At 48.4% G+C, this 24607-nt stretch overlaps 1 protein-coding gene across 3 annotated transcripts in view; it reads left to right on the forward strand.

Moving 5' to 3' along the window:
- The window catches only part of Reck (Reversion-inducing-cysteine-rich protein with kazal motifs), a 230510-nt gene that overhangs the window by 117262 nt on the left and 88641 nt on the right, over window positions 1-24607 (forward strand). For all 3 annotated transcript variants that reach the window (XM_070082959.1, XM_070082961.1, XM_070082962.1), the window contains one exon: window positions 23984-24058. In XM_070082959.1, the coding sequence (XP_069939060.1) occupies window positions 23984-24058 (75 nt within the window). The remainder of the gene's footprint in view (window positions 1-23983; window positions 24059-24607) is intronic.

The following is a 24607-nucleotide window of genomic DNA, read 5'->3' on the forward strand; positions in this document are numbered from 1 at the left end:
AAACAGGATGGGAGCGATTTCTGTGCATTGTGGAATAGGATGGGAACGAGTACTGTGCCTTGTGGAACAGAATGGGAGCGAGTACTGTATCTTGTGGAACACGATGGGTGCGAGTACTGTGCTTTGTGGAATAGGAGGGGAGGGTGTACTGTGCCTTGTGGAACAGGATGGAAGCGAGTACTCATCTTGTGGAACAGGATGGGAGCGAGTACTGTACCTTATGGAACAGGATGGGAGCGAGAACTGTACCTTATGGAACACTATGGGAGCGAGTACTGTGCCATGTGGAACAGGATGGAAGCGACTACTGTACCTTGTGGAACAGGATCGGAGCGAGTACTGTGACTTGTGGAACAAAATGGGAGCAAGTGCTGTGCCTTGTGGAACAGGATGGGAGCGAGTACTGTGCCTTGTGGAACAGGATGGGAGCGACTACTGTACCTTGTGGAACAGGATCGGAGCGAGTACTGTATCTTGTGGAACAGGATGGGAGCGAGTACTGTGCCTTGTGGAACAGGATGGGAGCGAGTACTCTGCCTTGTGGAACAGGATGGGAGCGAGTACTCTGCCTTGTGGAACAGGATGGGAGCGAGTACTCTGCCTTGCGGAACAGGATGGGAGCGAGTACTCTGCCTTGTGGAACAGGATGGAAGCGAGCACTTTGCCTTGTGGAACAGGATGGGAGCGAGTACTCTGCCTTGTGGAAAAGAATAGGAGCGAGTACTCTGACTTGTGGAACAGGATGGGAGCGAGTACTGTGCCTTGTGGAACAGGATGGGAGCGAGTACTGTGCCTTGTGGAACAGGATGGGAGCGAGTACTCTGCCTTGTGGAACAGGATGGGAGCGAGTACTGTGCCTTGTGGAACAGGATGGGAGCGAGTACTCTGCCTTGTGGAACAGGATGGGAGCGAGTACTGTGCCTTGTGGAACAGGATGGGAGTGAGTACTGTGCCTTGTGGAACAGGATGCGAGCGAGTACTCTGCCTTGTGGGAAAGGATAGGAGCGAGTACTCTGACTTGTGGAACAGGATGGGAGCGAGTACTGTGCCTTGTGGAACAGGATGGGAGCGAGTACTGTGCCTTGTGGAACAGGATGGGAGCGAGTACTCTGCCTTGTGGAACAGGATGGGAGCGAGTACTGTGCCTTGTGGAACAGGATGGGAGCGAGTACTCTGCCTTGTGGAACAGGATGGGAGCGAGTACTCTGCCTTGTGGAAAAGGATGGGAGCGAGTACTCTGACTTGTGGAACAGGATGGGAGCGAGTACTGTGCCTTGTGGAACAGGATGGGAGCGAGTACTGTGCCTTGTGGAACAGGATGGGAGCGAGTACTCTGCCTTGTGGAACAGGATGGGAGCGAGTACTGTGCCTTGTGGAACAGGATGGGAGCGAGTACTGTGCCTTGTGGAACAGGATGGGAGCGAGTACTCTGCCTTGTGGAACAGGATGGGAGCGAGTACTCTGCCTTGTGGAACAGGATGGGAGCGAGTACTCTGCCTTGTGGAACAGGATGGGAGCGAGTACTCTGCCTTGTGGAACAGGATGGGAGCGAGTACTCTGCCTTGTGGAACAGGATGGGAGCGAGTACTCTGCCTTGTGGAACAGGATGGGAGCGAGTACTGTGCCTTGTGGAACAGGATGGGAGCGAGTACTCTGCCTTGTGGAACAGGATGGGAGCGAGTACTCTGCCTTGTGGAACAGGATGGGAGAGAGTACTCTGCCTTGTGGAACAGGATGGGAGCGAGTACTGTGCCTTGTGGAACAGGATGGGAGCGAGTACTCTGCCTTGTGGAACAGGATGGGAGCGAGTACTGTGCCTTGTGGAACAGGATCGGAGCGAGTACTGTGCCTTGTGGAACAGGATGGGAGCGAGTACTCTGCCTTGTGGAACAGGATGGGAGAGAGTACTCTGCCTTGTGGAACAGGATGGGAGAGAGTACTCTGCCTTGTGGAACAGGATGGGAGCGAGTACTGTGCCTTGTGGAACAGGATGGGAGCGAGTACTGTGCCTTGTGGAACAGGATGGGAGCGAGTACTCTGCCTTGTGGAACAGGATGGGAGAGAGTACTCTGCCTTGTGGAACAGGATGGGAGCGAGTACTCTGCCTTGTGGAACAGGATGGGAGAGAGTACTCTGCCTTGTGGAACAGGATGGGAGCGAGTACTGTGCCTTGTGGAACAGGATGGGAGAGAGTACTCTGCCTTGTGGAACAGGATGGGAGCGAGTACTGTGCCTTGTGGAACAGGATGGGAGCGAGTACTGTGCCTTGTGGAACAGGATGGGAGCGAGTACTGTGCCTTGTGGAATAGGATGGGAGCGAGTACTCTGCCTTGTGGAACAGGATGGGAGAGAGTACTCTGCCTTGTGGAACAGGATGGGAGCGAGTACTCTGCCTTGTGGAACAGGATGGGAGAGAGTACTCTGCCTTGTGGAACAGGACGGGAGAGAGTACTCTGCCTTGTGGAACAGGATGGGAGAGAGTACTCTGCCTTGTGGAACAGGATGGGAGCGAGTACTGTGCCTTGTGGAACAGGATGGGAGCGAGTACTCTGCCTTGTGGAACAGGATGGGAGAGAGTACTCTGCCTTGTGGAACAGGATGGGAGCGAGTACTCTGCCTTGTGGAACAGGATGGGAGAGAGTACTCTGCCTTGTGGAACAGGATGGGAGCGAGTACTCTGCCTTGTGGAACAGGATGGGAGAGAGAACTCTGCCTTGTGGAACAGGATGGGAGAGAGTACTCTGCCTTGTGGAACAGGATGGGAGCGAGTACTCTGCCTTGTGGAACAGGATGGGAGAGAGTACTCTGCCTTGTGGAACAGGATGGGAGCGAGTACTCTGCCTTGTGGAACAGGATGGGAGAGAGTACTCTGCCTTGTGGAACAGGATGGGAGCGAGTACTCTGCCTTGTGGAACAGGATGGGAGAGAGTACTCTGCCTTGTGGAACAGGATGGGAGAGAGTACTCTGCCTTGTGGAACAGGATGGGAGAGAGTACTCTGCCTTGTGGAACAGGATGGGAGAGAGTACTCTGCCTTGTGGAACAGGATGGGAGAGAGTACTCTGCCTTGTGGAACAGGATGGGAGAGAGTACTCTGCCTTGTGGAACAGGATGGGAGCGAGTACTGTGCCTTGTGGAACAGGATGGGAGCGAGTACTCTGCCTTGTGGAACAGGATGGGAGAGAGTACTCTGCCTTGTGGAACAGGATGGGAGCGAGTACTGTGCCTTGTGGAACAGGATGGGAGCGAGTACTCTGCCTTGTGGAACAGGATGGGAGAGAGTACTCTGCCTTGTGGAACAGGATAGGAGCGAGTACTCTGCCTTGTGGAACAGGATGGGAGAGAGTACTCTGCCTTGTGGAACAGGATGGGAGAGAGTACTCTGCCTTGTGGAACAGGATGGGAGCGAGTACTCTGCCTTGTGGAACAGGATGGGAGAGAGTACTCTGCCTTGTGGAACAGGATGGGAGCGAGTACTCTGCCTTGTGGAACAGGATGGGAGAGAGTACTCTGCCTTGTGGAACAGGATGGGAGCGAGTACTCTGCCTTGTGGAACAGGATGGGAGAGAGTACTCTGCCTTGTGGAACAGGATGGGAGAGAGTACTCTGCCTTGTGGAACAGGATGGGAGAGAGTACTCTGCCTTGTGGAACAGGATGGGAGAGAGTACTCTGCCTTGTGGAACAGGATGGGAGAGAGTACTGTGCCTTGTGGAACAGGATGGGAGAGAGTACTCTGCCTTGTGGAACAGGATGGGAGAGAGTACTCTGCCTTGTGGAACAGGATGGGAGAGAGTACTCTGCCTTGTGGAACAGGATGGGAGCGAGAACTCTGCCTTGTGGAACAGGATGGGAGAGAGTACTCTGCCTTGTGGAACAGGATGGGAGAGAGTACTCTGCCTTGTGGAACAGGATGGGAGCGAGTACTCTGCCTTGTGGAACAGGATGGGAGAGAGTACTCTGCCTTGTGGAACAGGATGGGAGAGAGTACTCTGCCTTGTGGAACAGGATGGGAGAGAGTACTCTGCCTTGTGGAACAGGATGGGAGAGAGTACTCTGCCTTGTGGAACAGGATGGGAGAGAGTACTCTGCCTTGTGGAACAGGATGGGAGAGAGTACTCTGCCTTGTGGAACAGGATGGGAGAGAGTACTCTGCCTTGTGGAACAGGATGGGAGAGAGTACTCTGCCTTGTGGAACAGGATGGGAGCGAGAACTCTGCCTTGTGGAACAGGATGGGAGAGAGTACTCTGCCTTGTGGAACAGGATGGGAGAGAGTACTGTGCCTTGTGGAACACTGCTTCTCACTGTAGTCGCCTCTGACTTCATTCTGTTTAATATTACTCTTTGTGTTCTGTTAGAGAAAGTTAAAGATCCATCTACTCACTGATCTACACTGTACTCAGTACCCCTGATCTACACTGTACTCAGTACCCCTGATCTACACTGTACTCAGTACCCCTGATCTACACTGTACTCAGTACCCATGATCTACACTGTACTCAGTACCCATGATCTACACTGTACTCAGTACCCCTGATCTACACTGTACTCAGTACCCATGATCTACACTGTACTCAGTACCCCTGATCTACACTGTACTCAGTACCCATGATCTACACTGTACTCAGTACCCATGATCTACACTGTACTCAGTACCCCCGATCTACACTGTACTCAGTACCCCTGATCTACACTGTACTCAGTACCCATGATCTACACTGTACTCAGTACCCCTGATCTACACTGTACTCAGTATCCATGATATACACTGTACTCAGTACCCATGATCTACACTGTACTCAGTACCCCTGATCTACACTGTACTCAGTACCCATGATCTACACTGTACTCAGTACCCCTGATCTACACTGTACTCAGTACCCATGATCTACACTGTACTCAGTACCCCTGATCTACAATGTACTCAGTACCCTTGATCTACACTGTACTCAGTACCCCTGATCTACACTGTACTCAGTACCACTGATCTACACTGTACTCAGTACCCCTGATCTACACTGTACTCAGTACCCCTGCTCTACACTGTACTCAGTACCACTGATCTACACTGTACTCATTACCCCTGATCTACACTGTACTCTGTACCCCTGATCAACACTGTACTCAGTACCCCGGATCTACACTGTACTCAGTGCCCCTGATCTACACTGTACTCAGTACCCCCGATCTACACTGTACTCAGTACCCCTGATCTACACTGCACTCAGTACCCCTGATCTACAATGTACTCAGTACCCCTGATCTACACTGTACTCAGTACCCCTGATCTACACTGCACTCAGTACCCCTGATCTACACTGTACTCAGTGCCCCAGATCTACACTGTACTCAGTACCCCCGATCTACACTGTACTCAGTACCCCTGATCAACACTGTACTCAGTACCCCTGATCTACACTGTACTCCGTGCCCCAGATCTACACTGTACTCAGTACCCCCGATCTACACTGTACTCAGTACCCCTGATCTACACTGCACTCAGTACCCCTGATCTACAATGTACTTAGTACCCCTGATCTACACTGTTCTCAGTACCCCTGATCTACACTGCACTCAGTACCCCTGATCTACACTGTACTCAGTGCCCCAGATCTACACTGTACTCAGTACCCCCGATCTACACTGTACTCAGTACCCCTGATCTACACTGCACTCAGTACCCATGATCTACACTGTACTCAGTACCCCCGATCTACACTGTACTCAGTACCCCTGATCTACACTGTACTCAGTACCCTTGATCTACACTGTACTCAGTACCCCTAATCTACACTGTACTCAGTACCCATGATCTACACTGTACTCAGTACCTCTGATCTACACTGTACTCAGTACCCTTGATCTACACTGTACTCAGTATCCCTGATCTACACTGTACTCAGTACCCTTGATCTACACTGTACTCAGTACCCCTGATCTACACTGTACTCAGTACCCTTGATCTACACTGTACTTAGTACCCTGATCTACACTGTACTCAGTACCCCTGATCTACACTGTACTCAGTGCCCTTGATCTACACTGTACTCAGTACCCCTGATCTACACTGTACTCAGTACCCCTGATCTACACTGTACTCAGTACCCTTGATCTACACTGTACTCAGTACCCCTGATCTACACTGTACTCAGTACCCCTGATCTACACGGTACTCAGTACCCCTGATCTACACTGTACTCAGTACCCCTGATCTACACTGTACTCAGTACCCTTGATCTACACTGTACTCAGTACCCCTGATCTACACTGTACTCAGTACCCCTGATCTACACTGTACTCAGTACCCCTGATCTACACGGTACTCAGTACCCCTGATCTACACTGTACTCAGTACCCCTGATCTACACTGTACTCAGTACCCTTGATCTACACTGTACTTAGTACCCCTGATCTACACTGTACTCAGTACCCTTGATCTACACTGTACTCAGTACCCTTGATCTACACTGTACTTAGTACCCCTGATCTACACTGTACTCAGTACCCTTGATCTACACTGTACTCAGTACCCTTGATCTACACTGTACCAGTTCCCCTGATCTACACTGTACTCAGTACCTCTGATCTACACTGTACTCAGTACCCTTGATCTACACTGTACTCAGTACCCCTGATCTACACTCTACTCAGTACCCCTGATCTACACTGTACTCAGTACCCTTGATCTACACTGTACTCAGTACCCTTGATCTACACTGTACTCAGTTCCCCTGATCTACACTCTACTCAGTATCCCTGATCTACACTGTACTCAGCACCCTTGATCTGCACTGTACTCAGTACCCCTGATCTACACGGTACTCAGTACCCTTGATCTACACTTTACTCAGTACCCTTGATCTATACTGTACTCAGTACCCTTGATCTACACTGTACTCTGTACTCCTGATCTACACTGTACTCAGTACCCTTGATCTACACTGTACTCAGTACCCTTGATCTACACTGTACTCAGTACCTCTGATCTACACTGTACTCAGTACCCTTGATCTACACTGTACTCAGTACCCCTGATCTACACTGTACTCAGTACCCTTGATCTACACTGTACTCAGTACCCCTGATCTACACTGTACTCAGTACCCCTGATCTACATTGTACTCAGTACCCCTGATGTACACGGTACTCAGTACCCCTGATCTACACTGTACTCAGTACCCCTGATCTACACTGACATGTGGGTTTTCGAAAACGTGGATAGGGTAAAAATACTCACGTAGGCTGGTAGTACGTATATTATAACGGAATGTGTGGGAAAGCGCCAACAGCCGTCCTGCCTCTCTCTGCTCCGTAGCCTGACTGACCCATGAGTGCCTACGGGTGAGGATGTTTGAAATCCTGCTATGGTCAGCAGCAATATGACTACAGTCAATGATTCACACAGACGGTTGGTAGTGAGTCATCTACTGGTACACTGGTTACTTGTAACTGGTTACTAGGAACTGGTTCTACTACTGAGAGCTCGGCGACGCTAACGTATGTCATCCCGACATACAACTAATACAAACTAGAGATGGCAGGTGTACGGCCTAGCCTGACTGACCCATGAGTGCCTACAGGTGAGGGTGTTTGAAATCTTGCTATGGTCAGCAGCAATATGAATACAGTCAATGATTCACACAGACGGTTGGTAGTGAGTCATCTACTGGTACACTGGTTGTAATAAAGTTGGTAGAATTACCGACAATATGTAAAGTAAAAGGACACAAGTGCAACTAATGTGACATTTATTGTGGCAATGTTTCGCTCTCCAGGAGCTTTATCAAGCCATTACAAACAATACATGGACACAGAGGGTATATAAAGGCTCAGAGTGAGGTGAATACTAGTGAGGTACCATTTCGATGTTCACTAGTGGTAGTAGTAGTAGTAGTAGTGGTAGTGACAAAAGTAATACAATATGGTGGAGCAATTAATTTGTACATGAGTAAAAGGATATAAAAGCTATTACTTGGGTAACATAAAAATAGGTTGGACAAATATAAACTGGAATGAGGCGGCTTGTTTCAGTGTTCACTCTCTGTGCTTTGTGTAGTATAACAGGAGAGACTATGTGATGGCAGGGTTTACTGTTTTCAGGAGGATTCTTGCTAAGACTTCGGAGATGGTGAAGCTGCCGTTGTTTTGTTTAATTGTATTTGAAACAGCGATCAGTGCTGATTCAAGGCACTTGCGTGTGCGGAAATTAGTTTCTTTTATCACTAATTGGGCGTCTCTGAATTTCATAAGATGATTGGTGGAATTTCGGTGTTGTACACAGGCGTTGTTTAAGTTGTCGTTCCTACATGCGTATATGTGTTCATTGAGGCGGGTGTCGAGGCGGCTTGATAAAGCTCCTGGAGAGCGAAACGTTGCCACAATAAATGTCACATTAGTTGCACTTGTGTCCTTTTACTTTATGGTACACTGGTTACTGGTAACTGGTTACTAGGAACTGGTACTACTACTGAGAACACTGTACTCAGTACCCTTGATCTACACTGTACTCAGTACCCTTGATCTACACTGTACTCAGTACCCTTGATCTACACTGTACTCAGTACCCCTGATCTACACTGTACTCAGTACCCTTAATCTACACTGTACTCAGTACCCCTGATCTACACTGTACTCAGTACCCCTGATCTACACTGTACTCAGTACCCTTAATCTACACTGTACTCAGTAGCCCTGATCTACACTGTACTCAGTACCCCTGATCTACAATATACTCAGTACCCCTGATCTACACTGTACTCAGTACCCTTGATCTACACTGTACTCAGTACCCCTGATCTACACTGTACTCAGTACCCCTGATCTACACGGTACTCAGTACCCCTGATCTACACTGTACTCAGTACCCCTGATCTACACTGTATTCAGTACCCCTGATCTACACTGTACTCAGTACCCCTGATCTACTCTGTACTCAGTACCCCTGATCTACACTGTATTCAGTACCCCTGATCTACACTGTACTCAGTACCCCTGATCTACACTGTATTCAGTACCCCTGATCTACACTGTATTCAGTACCCCTGATCTACACTGTACTCAGTACCCCTGATCTACACTGTATTCAGTACCCCTGATCTACACTGTACTCAGTACCCCTGATCTACACTGTATTCAGTACCCCTGATCTACACTGTACTCAGTACCCCTGATCTACTCTGTACTCAGTACCCCTGATCTACACGGTACTGACGGTGCCCCTGATCTTCACTTCCTCTACTTTCTCCAGTTGTTTCTTTTGTAAACACAATTAAGTTCCACTCTGGACATCCTCTTCTCGGCTCTTCCTCTTCCTCTTTCTCCTCTCTCTTTCTCTTCTTCTTCCTCCTTATTCCTTTCCTCTACCTCCTCCTTCCATGTTCTCATCATTTAATACCAGACACGTGGGCGTCCCTCCCATCAAGGTTGTCACTATTAATACCACACACCTGGGCGTCCCTCCCATCAAGGTTATCACTAGTAATACCACACACCTAGGCGTCCCTACCATCAAGGTTGTCACTAGTAATACCACACACCTAGGCGTCCCTACCATCAAGGTTGTCACTAGTAATACCACACACCTAGGCGTCCCTACCATCAAGGTTGTCACTAGTAATACCACACACCTGGGCGTCCCTTCCATCAAGGTTGCCACTAGTAATACCACACACCTGGGCGTCCCTACCATCAAGGTTGTCACTAGTAATACCACACACCTGGGCGTCCCTACCATCAAGGTTGTCACTAGTAATACCACACACCTAGGCGTCCCTACCATCAAAGTTGTCACTAGTAATACCACACACCTAGGCGTCCCTACCATCAAGGTTGTCACTAGTAATACCACACACCTGGGCGTCCCTTCCATCAAGGTTGCCACTAGTAATACCACACTCGTGGACGTCCCTACCATCAAGGTTGTCACTAGTAATACCACACACCTGGATGTCCCTACCATCAAAGTTGCCACTAGTAATACCACACTCGTGGACGTCCCTACCATCAAGGATGCCACTAGTAATACCACACACCTGGACGTCTCTACCATCAAGGTTGTCACTAGTAATACCACACACCTGGACGTCCCTACCATCAAGGTTGTCACTAGTAATACCACTCACTTGGACGTCACTACCATCAAAGTTGCCACTAGTAATACCACACAACTGGACGTCCCTACCATCAAGGTTGCCACTAGTAATACCACACAACTGGACGTCCCTACCATCAAGGTTGTCACTAGTAATAAAACTCACTTGGACGTCACTACCATCAAAGTTGCCACTAGTAATACCACACAACTGGACGTCCCTACCATCAAGGTTGCCACTAGTAATACCACACAACTGTACGTCCCTACCATCAAGGTTGCCACTAGTAATACCACACAACTGGATGTCCCTACCATCAAGGTTGTCACTAGTAATACCACTCACCTGGACGTCCCTACCATCAAGGTTGCCACTAGTAATACCACACACCTGGACGTCCCTACCATCAAGGTTGTCACTAGTAATACCACACAACTGGATGTCCCTACCATCAAGGTTGTCACTAGTAATACCACTCACCTGGACGTCCCTACCATCAAGGTTGTCACTAGTAATACCACTCACCTGGACGTCCCTACCATCAAGGTTGTCACTAGTAATACCACACAACTGGACGTCCCTACCATCAAGGTTGCCACTAGTAATACCACACAACTTGACGTCCCTACCATCAAGGTTGTCACTAGTAATACCACACAACTGGACGTCCCTACCATCAAGGTTGTCACTAGTAATACCACACAACTGGACGTCCCTACCATCAACGTTGCCACTAGTAATACCACAAAACTTGACGTCCCTACCATCAAGGTTGTCACTAGTAATACCACACAACTTGACGTCCCTACCATCAAGGTTGTCACTAGTAATACCACACAACTTGACGTCCCTACCATCAAAGTTGCCACTAGTAATTCCACACAACTGGACGTCCCTACCATCAGGGTTGTCACTAGTGATACCACTCACCTGGACGTCCCTCCCATCAAGGTTGCCACTAGTAATACCACACACCTGGGCGTCCCTACCATCAAGGTTGCCACTAGTAATACCACACACCTGGACGTCCCTATTATCAAGGTTGCCACTAGTAATACCACACAACTGGACGTCCCTACCATCAAGGTTGTCACTAGTAATACCACACAACTGGACGTCCCTACCATCAAGGTTGTCACTAGTAATACCACACAACTGGACGTCCCTACCATCAAGGTTGTCACTAGTAATACCACACACCTGGACGTCCCTACCATCAAGGTTGTCACTAGTAATACCACACACCTGGGCGTCCCTACCATCAAGGTTGCCACTAGTAATACCACTCACCTGGACGTCCCTACCATCAAGGTTGTCACTAGTAATACCACACAACTGGGCGTCCCTACCATCAAGGTTGTCACTAGTAATACCACACACCTGGGCGTCCCTACCATCAAGGTTGCCACTAGTAATACCACACACCTGGACGCCCCTACCATCAAGGTTGTCACTAGTAATACCACTCACCTGGACGTCCCTACCATCAAGGTTGCCACTAGTAATACCAAACAACTGGGCGTCCCTAAATTCAAGGTTGCCACTAGTAATACCACTCACCTGGACGTCCCTACCATCAAGGCTGTCACTAGTAATATCAAACAACTGGGCGTCCCTAAATTCAAGGTTGCGACTAGTAATACCACACACCTGGGCGTCCCTACCATTAAGGTTGTCACTAGTAATACCACACACCTGGACGTCCCTACCATCAAGGTTGTCACTAGTAATACCACACACCTGGGCGTCCCTATCATCAAGGTTGCCACTAGTAATACCACACACCTGGGCGTCCCTACCATCAAGGTTGTCACTAATAATACCACTCACCTGGGCGTCCCTACCATCAAGGTTGTCACTAGTAATACCACTCACCAGGACGTCCCTACCATCAAGGTTGCCACTAGTAATACCACTCACCTAGACGTCCCTACCATCAAGGTTGCCACTAGTAATACCACTCACCTGGGCGTCCCTACCATCAAGGTTGCCACTAGTAATACCACTCACCTGGACGTCCCTACCATCAAGGTTGCCACTAGTAATACCACACACCTGGGCGTCCCTACCATCAAGATTGCCACTAGTAATACCACTCACCTGGGCGTCCCTACCATCAAGGTTGCCACTAGTAATACCACACACCTGGGCGTCCCTACCATCAAGTTTGCCACTAGTAATACCACACACCTGGGCGTCCCTACCATCAAGGTTGTCACTAGTAATACCACACACCTGGACGTCCCTACCATCAAGGTTGCCACTAGTAATACCACACACCTGGACGTCCCTACCATCAAGGTTGCCACTAGTAATACCACACACCTGGGCGTGCCTACCATCAAGGTTGCCACTAGTAATACCACTCACCTGGGCGTCCCTACCATCAAGGTTGCCACTAGTAATACCACTCACCTGGACGTCCCTACCATCAAGGTTGCCACTAGTAATACCACACACCTGGGCGTCCCTACCATCAAGGTTGCCACTAGTAATACCACACACCTGGGCGTCCCTACCATCAAGGTTGCCACTAGTAATACCACACACCTGGACGTCCTACCATCAAGGTTGCCACTAGTAATACCACACAGCTGGGCGTCCCTACCATCAAGGTTGCCACTAGTAATACCACTCACCTGGACGTCCCTACAATCAAGGTTGCCACTAGTAATACCACACACCTGGGCGTCCCTACCATCAAGGTTGCCACTAGTAATACCAAACACCTGGGCGTCCCTACCATCAAGGTTGCCACTAGTAATACCACACACCTGGGCGTCCCTACCATCAAAGTTGCCACTAGTAATACCACTCACCTGGACGTCTCTACCATCAAGGTTGCCACTAGTAATACCACACACCTGGGCGTCCCTACCATCAAGGTTGCCACTAGTAATACCACACACCTGGACGTCCCTACCATCAAGGTTGCCACTAGTAATACCACACACCTGGGCGTCCCTACCATCAAGGTTGCCACTAGTAATACCACTCACCTGAACGTCCCTACCATCAAGGTTGCCACTAGTAATACCACACACCTGGGCGTCCCTACCATCAAGGTTGCCACTAGTAATACCACACACCTGGGCGTCCCTGCCATCAAGGTTGCCACTAGTAATACCACACACCTGGGCGTCCCTACCATCAAGGTTGCCACTAGTAATACCACTCACCTGGACGTCCCTACCATCAAGGTTCCCACTAGTAATACCACACACCTGGGCGTCCCTACCATCAAGGTTGCCACTAGTAATACCACACACCTGGGCGTCCCTACCACAAGGTTGCTGCTAGTAATACCACTCACCTGGACGTCCCTACCATCAAGGTTGCCACTAGTAATACCACACACCTGGGCGTCCCTACCACAAGGTTGCTGCTAGTAATACCACTCACCTGGACGTCCCTACCATCAAGGTTGCCACTAGTAATACCACACATCTGGGCGTCCCTACCATCAAGGTTGCCACTAGTAATACCACACACCTGGGCGTCCCTACCATCAAGGTTGCCACTAGTAATACCACACACCTGGGCGTCCCTACCATCAAGGTTGCTACTAGTAATACCACTCACCTGGACGTCCCTACCATCAAGGTTGCCACTAGTAATACCACTGACCTGGGCGTCCCTACCATCAAGGTTGCCACTAGTAACACCACTCACCTGGACGTCCCTACCATCAAGGTTGCCACTAGTAATACCACTCACCTGGACGTCCCTACCATTAAGGTTGCCACTAGTAATACCACACACCTGGGCGTCCCTACCATCAAGGTTGTCACTAGTAATACCACACACCTGGATGTCCCTACCATCAAGGTTGCCACTAGTAATACCACACACCTGGATGTCCCTACCATCAAGGTTGCCACTAGTAATACATTTCTTCAGTCACTTGTAAAGATGTCAGCTTAAGAAGCTTAACTGTCTGCACTAATTTATCACAAGTTATGTACACTGATGGATTGTAGCAGGAGTCTACTAGCAGTGCTGCATCTGCTGTTGTTGACACCTCCAGCAGGAGTCTACTAGCAGTGCTGCATCTGCTGTTGTTGACACCTCCGGCAGGAGTCTACTAGCAGTGCTGCATCTGCTGTTGTTGACACCTCCAGCAGGAGTTTACTAGCAGTGCTGCACCTGCTGTTGTTGACACCTCCAGCAGGTGTCTACTAGCAGTGCTGCATCTGCTGTTGTTGACACCTCCAGCAGGAGTCTACTAGCAGTGCTGCATCTGCTGTTGTTGACACCTCCAGCAGGAGTCTACTAGCAGTGCTGCACCTGCTGTTGTTGACACCTTCAGCAGGAGTCTACTAGCAGTGCTGCATCTGCTGTTGTTGACACCTCCAGCAAGAGTCTACTAGCAGTGCTGCACCTGCTGTTGTTGACACCTCCAGCTAGAGTCTACTACCAGTGCTGCATCTGCTGTTGTTGACACCTCCAGCAGAAGTCTTCTAGCAGTGCTGCACCTGCTTTTCCTGACACCTCCAGCAGGAGTCTACTAGCAGTGCTGCATCTGCTGTTGTTGACACCTCCAGCAGGAGTCTACTAACAGTGCTGCACCTGCTGTTGTTGACACCTCCAGCAGGAGTCTACTAGCAATATCTGCACCTACTGTTGTTGTCTCTTCCAGCAGGAGTCTACTAGCAGTGATGCATCAGCTGTTGGTGACACCTCCAGCAGGAGTCTACTAGCAGTGCTGCATCTGCTGTTGTTGACACCTCCAGCAGAAGTCTACTAGCAGTGCTGCATCTGCTGTTGTTGACACCTCCAGCAGAAGTCTACTAGCAGTGCTGCACCTGCTGTTGTTGACACCTCCAGCAGGAGTCTACTAGCAGTGCTGCACCTGCTGTTGTTGACACCTCCAGCAGGAGTCTACTAGCAGTGCTGCATCTGCTGTTGTTGACACCTCCAGCAGGAGTCTACTAGCAGTGCTGCACCTGCTGTTGTTGACACCTTCAGCAGGAGTCTACTAGCAGTGCTGCACCTGCTGTTGTTGACACCTCCAGCAGTAGCCTACTAGCAGTGCTGCACCTGCTGTTGTTGACACCTCCAGCAGGAGTCTACTAGCAGTGCTGCACCTGCTGTTGTTGACACCTCCAGCAGGAGTCTACTAGCAGTGCTGCACCTGCTGTTGTTGACACCTCCAGCAGGAGCCTACTAGCAGTGCTGCATCTGCTGTTGTTGTCACCTCCAGCAGGAGTCTACTAGCAGTGCTGCATCTGCTGTTGTTGACACCTCCAGCAGGAGTCTACTAGCAGTGCTGCATCTGCTGTTGTTGACACTTCCAGCAGGAGTCTACTAGCAGTGCTGCATCTGCTGTTGTTGACACCTCCAGCTGGAGTCTACTAGCAGTGCTGCATCTGCTGTTGTTGACACCTCCAGCTGGAGTCTACTAGCAGTGCTGCACCTGCTGTTGTTGACACGTCCAGCTGGAGTCTACTAGCAGTGCTGCATCTGCTGTTGTTGACACCTCCAGCAGGAGTCTACTAGCAGTGCTGCATCTGCTGTTGTTGACACCTCCAGCAGGAGTCTAGTAGCAGTGCTGCATCTGCTGTTGTTGACACCTCCAGCAGGAGTCTACTAGCAGTGCTGCACCTGCTGTTGTTGACACCTCCAGCAGGAGTCTACTAGCAGTGCTGCACCTGCTGTTGCTGACACTTCCAGCAGAAGTCTACTAGAGTGCTGCACCTGCTGTTGTTGACATCTCCAGCAGGAGTCTACTAACAGTGCTGCACCTGCTGTTGTTGACACCTCCAGCAAGAGCCTACTAGCAGTGCTGCACGTGCTGTTGTTGACACCTCCAGCAGGAGTCTACTAGCAATATCTGCACCTATTGTTGTTGTCTCTTCCAGCAGGAGTCTACTAGCAGTGATGCATCAGCTGTTGGTGACACCTCCAGCAGGAGCGTAGTAGCAGTGCTGCACCTGCTGTTGTTGACACCTCCAGCAGGAGTCTACTAGCAGTGCTGCACCTGCTGTTGCTGACACCTCCAGCAGGAGTCTACTAGCAGTGCTGCACCTGCTGTTGTTGACACCTCCAGCAGGAGTCTACTAGCAGTGCTGCATCTGCTGTTGTTGACACCTCCAGCAGGAGTCTACTAGCAGTGCTGCATCTGCTGTTGTTGACACCTCCAGCAGGAGTCTACTAGCAGTGCTGCATCTGCTGTTGTTGACACCTCCAGCAGGAGTCTTCTAGCAGTGCTGCACCTGCTGTTGTTGACACCTCCAACAGGAGTCTACTAGCAGTGCTGCATCTGCTGTTGTTGACACCTCCAGCAGGAGTCTACTAGCAGTGCTGCACCTGCTGTTGTTGACACCTCCAGCAGGAGTCTACTAGCAATATCTGCACCTACTGTTGTTGTCTCTTCCAGCAGGAGTCTACTAGCAGTGATGCATCAGCTGTTGGTGACACCTCCAGCAGGAGTCTACTAGCAGTGCTGCACCTGCTGTTGTTGACACCTCCAGCAGGAGCCTACTAGCAGTGCTGCACCTGCTGTTGCTGACACCTCCAGCAGGAGTCTACTAGCAATATCTGAACCTATTGTTGTTGTCACCTCCAGCAGGAGTTTACTAGCAGTGCTGCATCAGATGTTGGTGACACCTCCAGCAGGAGCGTAGTAGCAGTGCTGCACCTGCTGTTGTTGACACCCCAGCAGGAGTCTACTAGCAGTGCTGCACCTGCTGTTGCTGACACCTCCAGCAGGAGTCTACTAGCAGTGCTGCACCTGCTGTTGTTGACACCTCCAGCAGGAGTCTGCTGGCAGTGCTGCACCTGCTGTTGCTGACACCTTCAGCAGGAGTCTACTAGCAATATCTGCACGTACTGTTGTTGGCACCTTCAGCAGGAGTCTACTAACAGTGCTGCATCAGCTGTTGTTGACACCTCCAGCAGGATCCTACTAGCAGTGCTGCACCTGCTGTTGTTGTCACCTCCAGCAGGAGTCTACTAGCAATATCTGCCCCTACTGTTGTTGTCACTTCCAGCAGGAGTCTACTGTCAGTGCTGCATCAGCTGTTGCTGACACCTCCAGCAGATGAGCGTAGTAGCAGTGCTGCACCTGCTGTTGTTGACACCTCCAGCAGTAGTCTACTACCAGTGCTGCATCTGCTGTTGTTGACACCTCCAGCAGGAGTCTACTAGCAGTGCTGCACCTGCTGTTGTTGACACCTCCTGCAGGAGTCTACTAGCAGTGCTGCATCTGCTATTGTTGACACATCCAGCAGGAGTCTGCTAACAGTGCTGCTTTTGCTGTTGTTGACACCTCCAGCAGGAGTCTACTAGCAGTGCTGCACCTGCTGTTGTTGACACCTCCAGTCGGAGTCTGCTGGCAGTGCTGCATCTGCTGTTGTTGACACCTCCAGCAGGAGTCTACTAGCGGTGCTGCATCTGCTGTTGATGACACCTCCAGCAGGAGTCAACTAGCGGTGCTGCATCTGCCGTTGTTGTCACCTCCAGCAGGAGTCTTCTTACAGGGCTACATTTTCCAGGTGCACGTTTACTGCAGCTGTTATTTGGTTGATGTGCTCCTCAAGTTATATGTTCGGTGCTTTACTGATCCTACTCTCCTCCTTGAGTGAGATTTGTTGCCTTTGTCTCTCGAGCCTGTGCTCCGTCTTCGATATTCCTTGCCATCCCCCAAGCTTCATGAATTTGCACTTGGTGGGATTAAATTCTAGCAGCCACTTGTCAGACCAGACCTGCAGACTGTCTAGGTCCACTTGTAGTCATTCCTGGTTATCGTCTGCTTGTATTCCCCTCATTAGTCTCACATCATCTACGAACAGGGACATCACTGACTATCCCTTCCCTCATATCGTTCAAGTACACAGGAAATAGCAACGCTCCACTAACTTTATTTCTAAACCCTTCACGTTATTTTTTGTCCGTTCTAGTAAGTGGTTAGAATTAATAAAGGAGTTCAATGGAAAAAATGTCAGTTTGTCTGGGTTATCCAAGGTAATTTACACATATGCTGCTATGCAGAATACCCACTGTGAAAAAATAGTGAAATTCCAAGAGCTTTCGTGATTTCTCACATTATCAAGGAACTACACCTCGCTACCGCCTCACAACACCTAACTTTTCATGATGATGTAGGTCGTCAAGGATCCTCGAAACACAGCTTATATGCCGTCCTGTTACTCTTTTATTTTTATAGATCCTTGATAATGTGAGAAATCACGAAACCGCTTGGAATTTCACAATTTTTATCACAGTGTTTATTCTGCATAGTGTGATATCACCTGTTTACTGTGATCTTGTTGCAGATGCTGCTATGTATGATAATTCATGTAACTGTAAACATGTATACCTGAATAAACTTAACTTTTACACGCCGTTCTTGCGATTAATTCCTCAATATTTCCGTAACGGAGTAACTGAAATTTGTCCCCACTGAACATTGATGTTGTCAGTGGCCCACTGGAAGATTTGGTTTACATCAGCTGGGAGATTTCCAGTGTTTTGAATGGACGCCGCTCTCATGTAAACTCTAGTGTCGCTTACACAGGAAGATACAGTGTTGTGATTTATTTATCTCTGTGTCAGTTATGAGGAAGGAAGCGAGTAGTGTGTAGGTGAACCGAACCTTGCATTGTGGCAGTGTTCTGGCTTGGACCAGGCAAGCACCAGGAGAGTCTGATCCAGGACCAGACAAGCACCAAGAGAGTCTGGACCAGGACGAGGCAAGCACCAGGAGAGACTGGTTCAGGACCAGAAAAGCACCAGGAGAGTCTGGTCCAGGACCAGGTAAGCACTAGGAGAGTCGGGTCCAGGACTAGGCAAGCACCAGGAGACTCTGGTCCAGGACCAGGTAAGCACCAGTAGAGTCTGGTCCAGGACCAGGCAAGCACCAAGAGAGTCTGGTCCAGGACTAGGCAAGCACCAGGAGAGTCTGGTCCAGGACCAGGCAAGCACCAAGAGAGTCTGGTCCGGGACTAGGCAAGAACCAAGAGAGTTTGGTCCAGGACTAGGCAAGGACTAGGAGAGTCTGGTCCAGGATCAGGCAAGCACCAGGAGAGTCTGGTCTTAGACCAGGCAAGCACCAAGAGAGTCTGGTCCAGGACCAGGCAAGCACAAGGAGAGTCTGGTACTGGCTATCATGGTAGTCAGCTGCTATCTAATGGTAGTCAGTGCTATCATGGTAGTCAGTGCTACTATCATGGTAGTCAGCTGCTACTATCATGGTAGTCAGTGCTACTGTCATGGTAGTCAGCTGCTACTATCATTGGAGACAGTGCTACTATTATGGTAGTCAGTACTACTGACTATCATGGTAGTTAGTGCTACTGACTATCATGGTAGTTAGTGCTACTATCATGGTAGTTAGTGCTACTCTCATGGTAGTTAGTAGTACTATCATGGTAGTCAGTGCTACTATCATGGTAGATAGTGCTACTGAATATCATGGTAATCAGTGCTATCATGGTAGTCAACTTCTACTATCGCGGTAGAAAGTGCTACTATCATGGTAGTCAGTACTACTGAGTATCATGGTAGTTAGTGCTTCTGACTTTCATGGTAGTCAGTGCTACTATCATGGTAGTTAGTGCTACTATCATGGTAGTCACTGCTACTGACTATCATGGTAGTCAGTGCTACTATCATTGTAGTTAGTGCTACTATCATGGTAGTCAGTGCTACTATCATGGTAGTCAGTACTACTATCATGGTAGTCAGTATTACTATCATGGAAGTCAGTACTACTGACTATTATGGTAGTCAGTACTACTATCATAGTAGTCAGTACTACTGACTATCATGGTAGTCAGTACTACTGACTATCATGGTAGTCAGTACTACTATCATGGTAGTCAGTACTACTGACTATCATGGTAGTCAGAACTACTATCATGATAGTCAGTACTACTGACTATCATGGTAGTAAGTGCTACTATCATGGTACTCAGTACCACTGACTATCATGGTTGTCAGTACTACTGACTATCATAGTAGTCAGTACTTATGACTATCATGGTAGTCAGTACTACTGACTATCATGGTAGTCAGTACTACTGACTGTCATGGTAGTCAGTACTACTGACTATCATGGTAGTCAGAACTACTATCATGATAGTCAGTACTACTGACTATCATGGTAGTAAGTGCTACTATCATGGTACTCAGTACCACTGACTATCATGGTTGTCAGTACTACTGACTATCATGGTAGTCAGTACTAGTTTCATGGTAGCTAGTACTACTATCATGGTAGTCAGTACTACTGACTATCGTGGTAGTCAGTATTACTGACTATCATGGTAGTCAGTACTACTATCATGGTAGTCAGTATTACTGACTATCATGGTAGTCAGTACTACTGACTATCATGGTAGTCAGTACTACTGACTATCATGGTAGTCAGTACTACTGACTCTCATGGTAGTCAGTGCTACTATCATGGTAGTCAGTACTACTGACTATCATGGTAGTCAGTACTACTATCAAGGTAGTCAGTACTACTATCATAGTAATCAGTACTACTATCATGGTAGTCAGTACTACTATCATGGTAGTCAGTACTACTATCATGGTAGTCAGTACTACTGACTATTATGGTAGTCAGTGCTACTATCATGGTAGTCAGTACTACTGACTATCATGGTAGTCAGTACTACTGACTATCATGGTAGTCAGTACTACTGACTATCATGGTAGTCAGTACTAGTATCATGGTAGCTAGTACTACTGACTATCATGGTAGTCAGTGCTACTGACTATCATGGTAGTCAGTACTACTATCATGGTAGTCAGTACTACTGACTATCATGGTAGTCAGTACTAGTATCATGGTAGCTAGTACTACTGACTATCATGGTAGTCAGTGCTACTGACTATCATGGTAGTCAGTGCTGACTATCATGGTAGTCAGTACTACTGACTATCATGGTAGTCAGTGCTACTATCATGGTAGTCAGTACTACTGACTATCATGGTAGTCAGTACTATTCACTATCATGGTAGTCAGCACTACTCACTATCATGGTAGTCAGTACCACTATCATGGTAGTCAGTACTACTATCATGGTAGTCAGTACTACTGACTATCATGATAGTCAGTACTACTGACTGTCATGGTAGTCAGTAGTACTGATTATCATGGTAGCCAGTGCTACTATCATGGTAGTCAGTACTACTGACTATCATGGTAGTCAGTACTACTGACTATCATGGTAGTCAGTACTACTGACTATCATGGTAGTCAGTACTACTATCATGGTAGTCAGTACTACTATCATGGTACTCAGTACTACTATCATGGTAGTCAGTACTACTGACTATCATGGTAGTCAGTGCTACTGACTATCATGGTAGTCAGTGCTACTATCATGGTAGTCAGTACTACTGACTATCATGGTAGTCAGTACTACTGACTATCATGGTAGTCAGTGCTACTATCATGGTAGTCAGTGCTACTATCATGGTAGTCAGTACTACTGACTATCATGGTAATCAGTACTAGTATCATGGTAGCTAGTACTACTGACTATCATGGTAGACAGTACTACTGACTATCATGGTAGTCAGTACTAGTATCATGGTAGCTAGTACTACTGGCTATCATGGTTGTCAGTACTACTGACTATCATGGTAGTCAGCACTACTGACTATCATGGTAGTCAGTGCTACTATCATGGTAGTCAGTACTACTGACTATCATGATAGTCAGTACTACTATCATGGTAGTCAGTACTACTATCATGGTAGTCAGTACTACTGACTATCATGGTAGTCAGTGCTACTATCATGGTAGTCAGTACTACTGACTATCATGGTAGTCAGTAGTACTGATTATCATGGTAGTCAGTGCTACTGTCATGGTAGTCAGTGCTACTATCATGGTAGTCAGTACTACTGACTATCATGATAGTCAGTACTACTATCATGGTAGTCAGTACTACTATCATGGTAGTCAGTACTACTGACTATCATGGTAGTCAGTGCTACTATCATGGTAGTCAGTACTACTGACTATCATGGTAGTCAGTAGTACTGATTATCATGGTAGTCAGTGCTACTATCATGGTAGTCAGCACTACTGTCTATCATGGTAGTCAGTACTACTGACTATCATGGTAGTCAGTACTACTGACTATCATGGTAGTCAGTACTACTGACTATCATGGTAGTCAGTGCTACTATCATAGTAGTCAGTACTACTGACTATCATGGTAGTCAGTATTACTGACTATCATGTTAGTCAGTACTAGTATCATGGTAGCTAGTACTACTGACTATCATGGTAGTCAGTACTACTGACTATCATGGTAGTCAGTACTACTGACTATAATGGTAGTCAGTGCTACTATCATGGTAGTCAGTACTACTGACTATAATGGTAGTCAGTACTACTGACTATCATGGTAGTCAGTACTACTGACTATAATGGTAGTCAGTGCTACTGTCATGGTAGTCAGTACTACTGACTATCATGGTAGTCAGTAGTACTGATTATCATGGTAGTCAGTGCTACTATCATGGTAGTCAGTACTACTATCATGGTAGTCAGTACTACTATCATGGTAGTCAGTACTACTATCATGGTAGTCAGTACTACTATCATGGTAGTCAGTACTACTAACTATCATAGTAGTCAGTGCTACTATCATGGTAGTCAGTACTACTATCATGGTAGTCAGTACTACTGACTATCATGGTAGTCAGTACTACTGTCATGGTAGTCAGTACTACTATCATGGTAGTCAGTACTACTATCATGGTAGTCAGTAGTACTATCATGGTAGTCAGTGCTACTGACTATCATGGTAGTCAGTACTACTATCATGGTAGTCAGTACTACTATCATGGTAGTCAGTGCTACTATCATGGTAGTCAGTGCTACTATCATGGTAGTCAGTGCTACTATCATGGTAGTCAGTACTACTATCATGGTAGTCAGTGCTACTATCATGGTAGTCAGTGCTACTATCATGGAAGTCAGTACTACTATCATGGTAGTCAGTACTACTATCATGGTAGTCAGTACTACTATCATGGTAGTCAGTACTACTATCATGGTAGTCAGTACTACTATCATGGTAGTCAGTGCTACTATCATGGTAGTCAGTACTATTATCATGGTAGTCAGTGCTACTATCATGGTAGTCAGTACTACTATCATGGTAGTCAGTACTACTATCATGGTAGTCAGTGCTACTATCATGGTAGTCAGTACTACTATCATGGTAGTCAGTACTACTATCATGGTAGTCAGTGCTACTATCATGGTAGTCAGTACTACTATCATGGTAGTCAGTACTACTATCATGGTAGTCAGTACTACTATCATGGTAGTCTGTACTACTATCATGGTAGTCAGTACTACTATCATGGTAGTCAGTGCTACTATCATGGTAGTCAGTACTACTATCATGGTAGTCAGTACTACTATCATGGTAGTCAGTACTACTATCATGGTAATCAGTACTACTATCATGGTAGTCAGTACTACTATCATGGTAGTCAGTGCTACTATCATGGTAGTCAGTACTACTATCATGGTAGTCAGTACTACTATCATGGTAGTCAGTACTACTATCATGGTAGTCAGTACTACTATCATGGTAGTCAGGTCTTTCCAACAATTATTCTAATTCATGTAATCAACGTCACACAATTTCTAAAACTACTAGACAGATAATAGACCACACGTTTTCCCACGCCCACTCCCACTCCCACGCCCACTCCCACGCCCCCTCAAGGTGTCCAGCCTCACTTCCTCATCCACTCTTCTGACACTCATTCTCGTCTCTCCTCATTCCCGTGTTTCTTGCTTCTCTCTTGCCTCCTTCTTCCTTGCCTCCCTCCCTTATTTATCAACCTCCTCTCCCCCCCCCCTTTTATTCTGCAAGTTGACATTGTGGTTGGTTTATTGGTTGTGTTGCAGGTGCCACTCTGGAAGTTGGTTGAGCACAGTGAGGATTACCTGGCCCAGCTGGCTACTACCTGCCCCTCCCACCTGGTGAGTACCTTGCCCAGCTGGCTGCTACCTGCCCCTCCCACCTGGTGAGTACCTTGCCCACCTGGCTGCTACCTGCCCCTCCCACCTGGTAAGTACCTGGCCCAGCTGGCTGCTACCTGCCCCTCCCACCTGGTGAGTACCTTGCCCAGCTGGCTGCTACCTGCCCCTCCCACCTGGTGAGTACCTTGCCCAGCTGGCTGCTACCTGCCCCTCCCACCTGGTAAGTACCTGGCCCAGCTGGCTGCTACCTGCCCCTCCCACCTGGTGAGTACCTTGCCCAGCTGGCTGCTACCTGCCCCTCCCACCTGGTAAATACCTGGCCCAGCTGGCTGCTACCTGCCTCTCCCACCTGGTGAGTACCTGGCCCAGATGGCTGCTACCTGCCCCTCCCACCTGGTGAGTACCTGGCCCAGCTGGCAGCTACCTGCCCCTCCCACCTGGTAAGTACCTGGCCCAGCTGGCTGCTACCTGCCCCTCCCACTTGGTTAGTACCTGGCCCAGGTGGCTGCTACCTGCCCCTCCCACCTGGTGAGTACCTGGCCCAGCTGG

This window comes from Cherax quadricarinatus, chromosome 8 (assembly GCF_038502225.1).
Source record: "Cherax quadricarinatus isolate ZL_2023a chromosome 8, ASM3850222v1, whole genome shotgun sequence".
Classification (NCBI taxonomy): Eukaryota; Metazoa; Arthropoda; class Malacostraca; order Decapoda; family Parastacidae; genus Cherax; species Cherax quadricarinatus.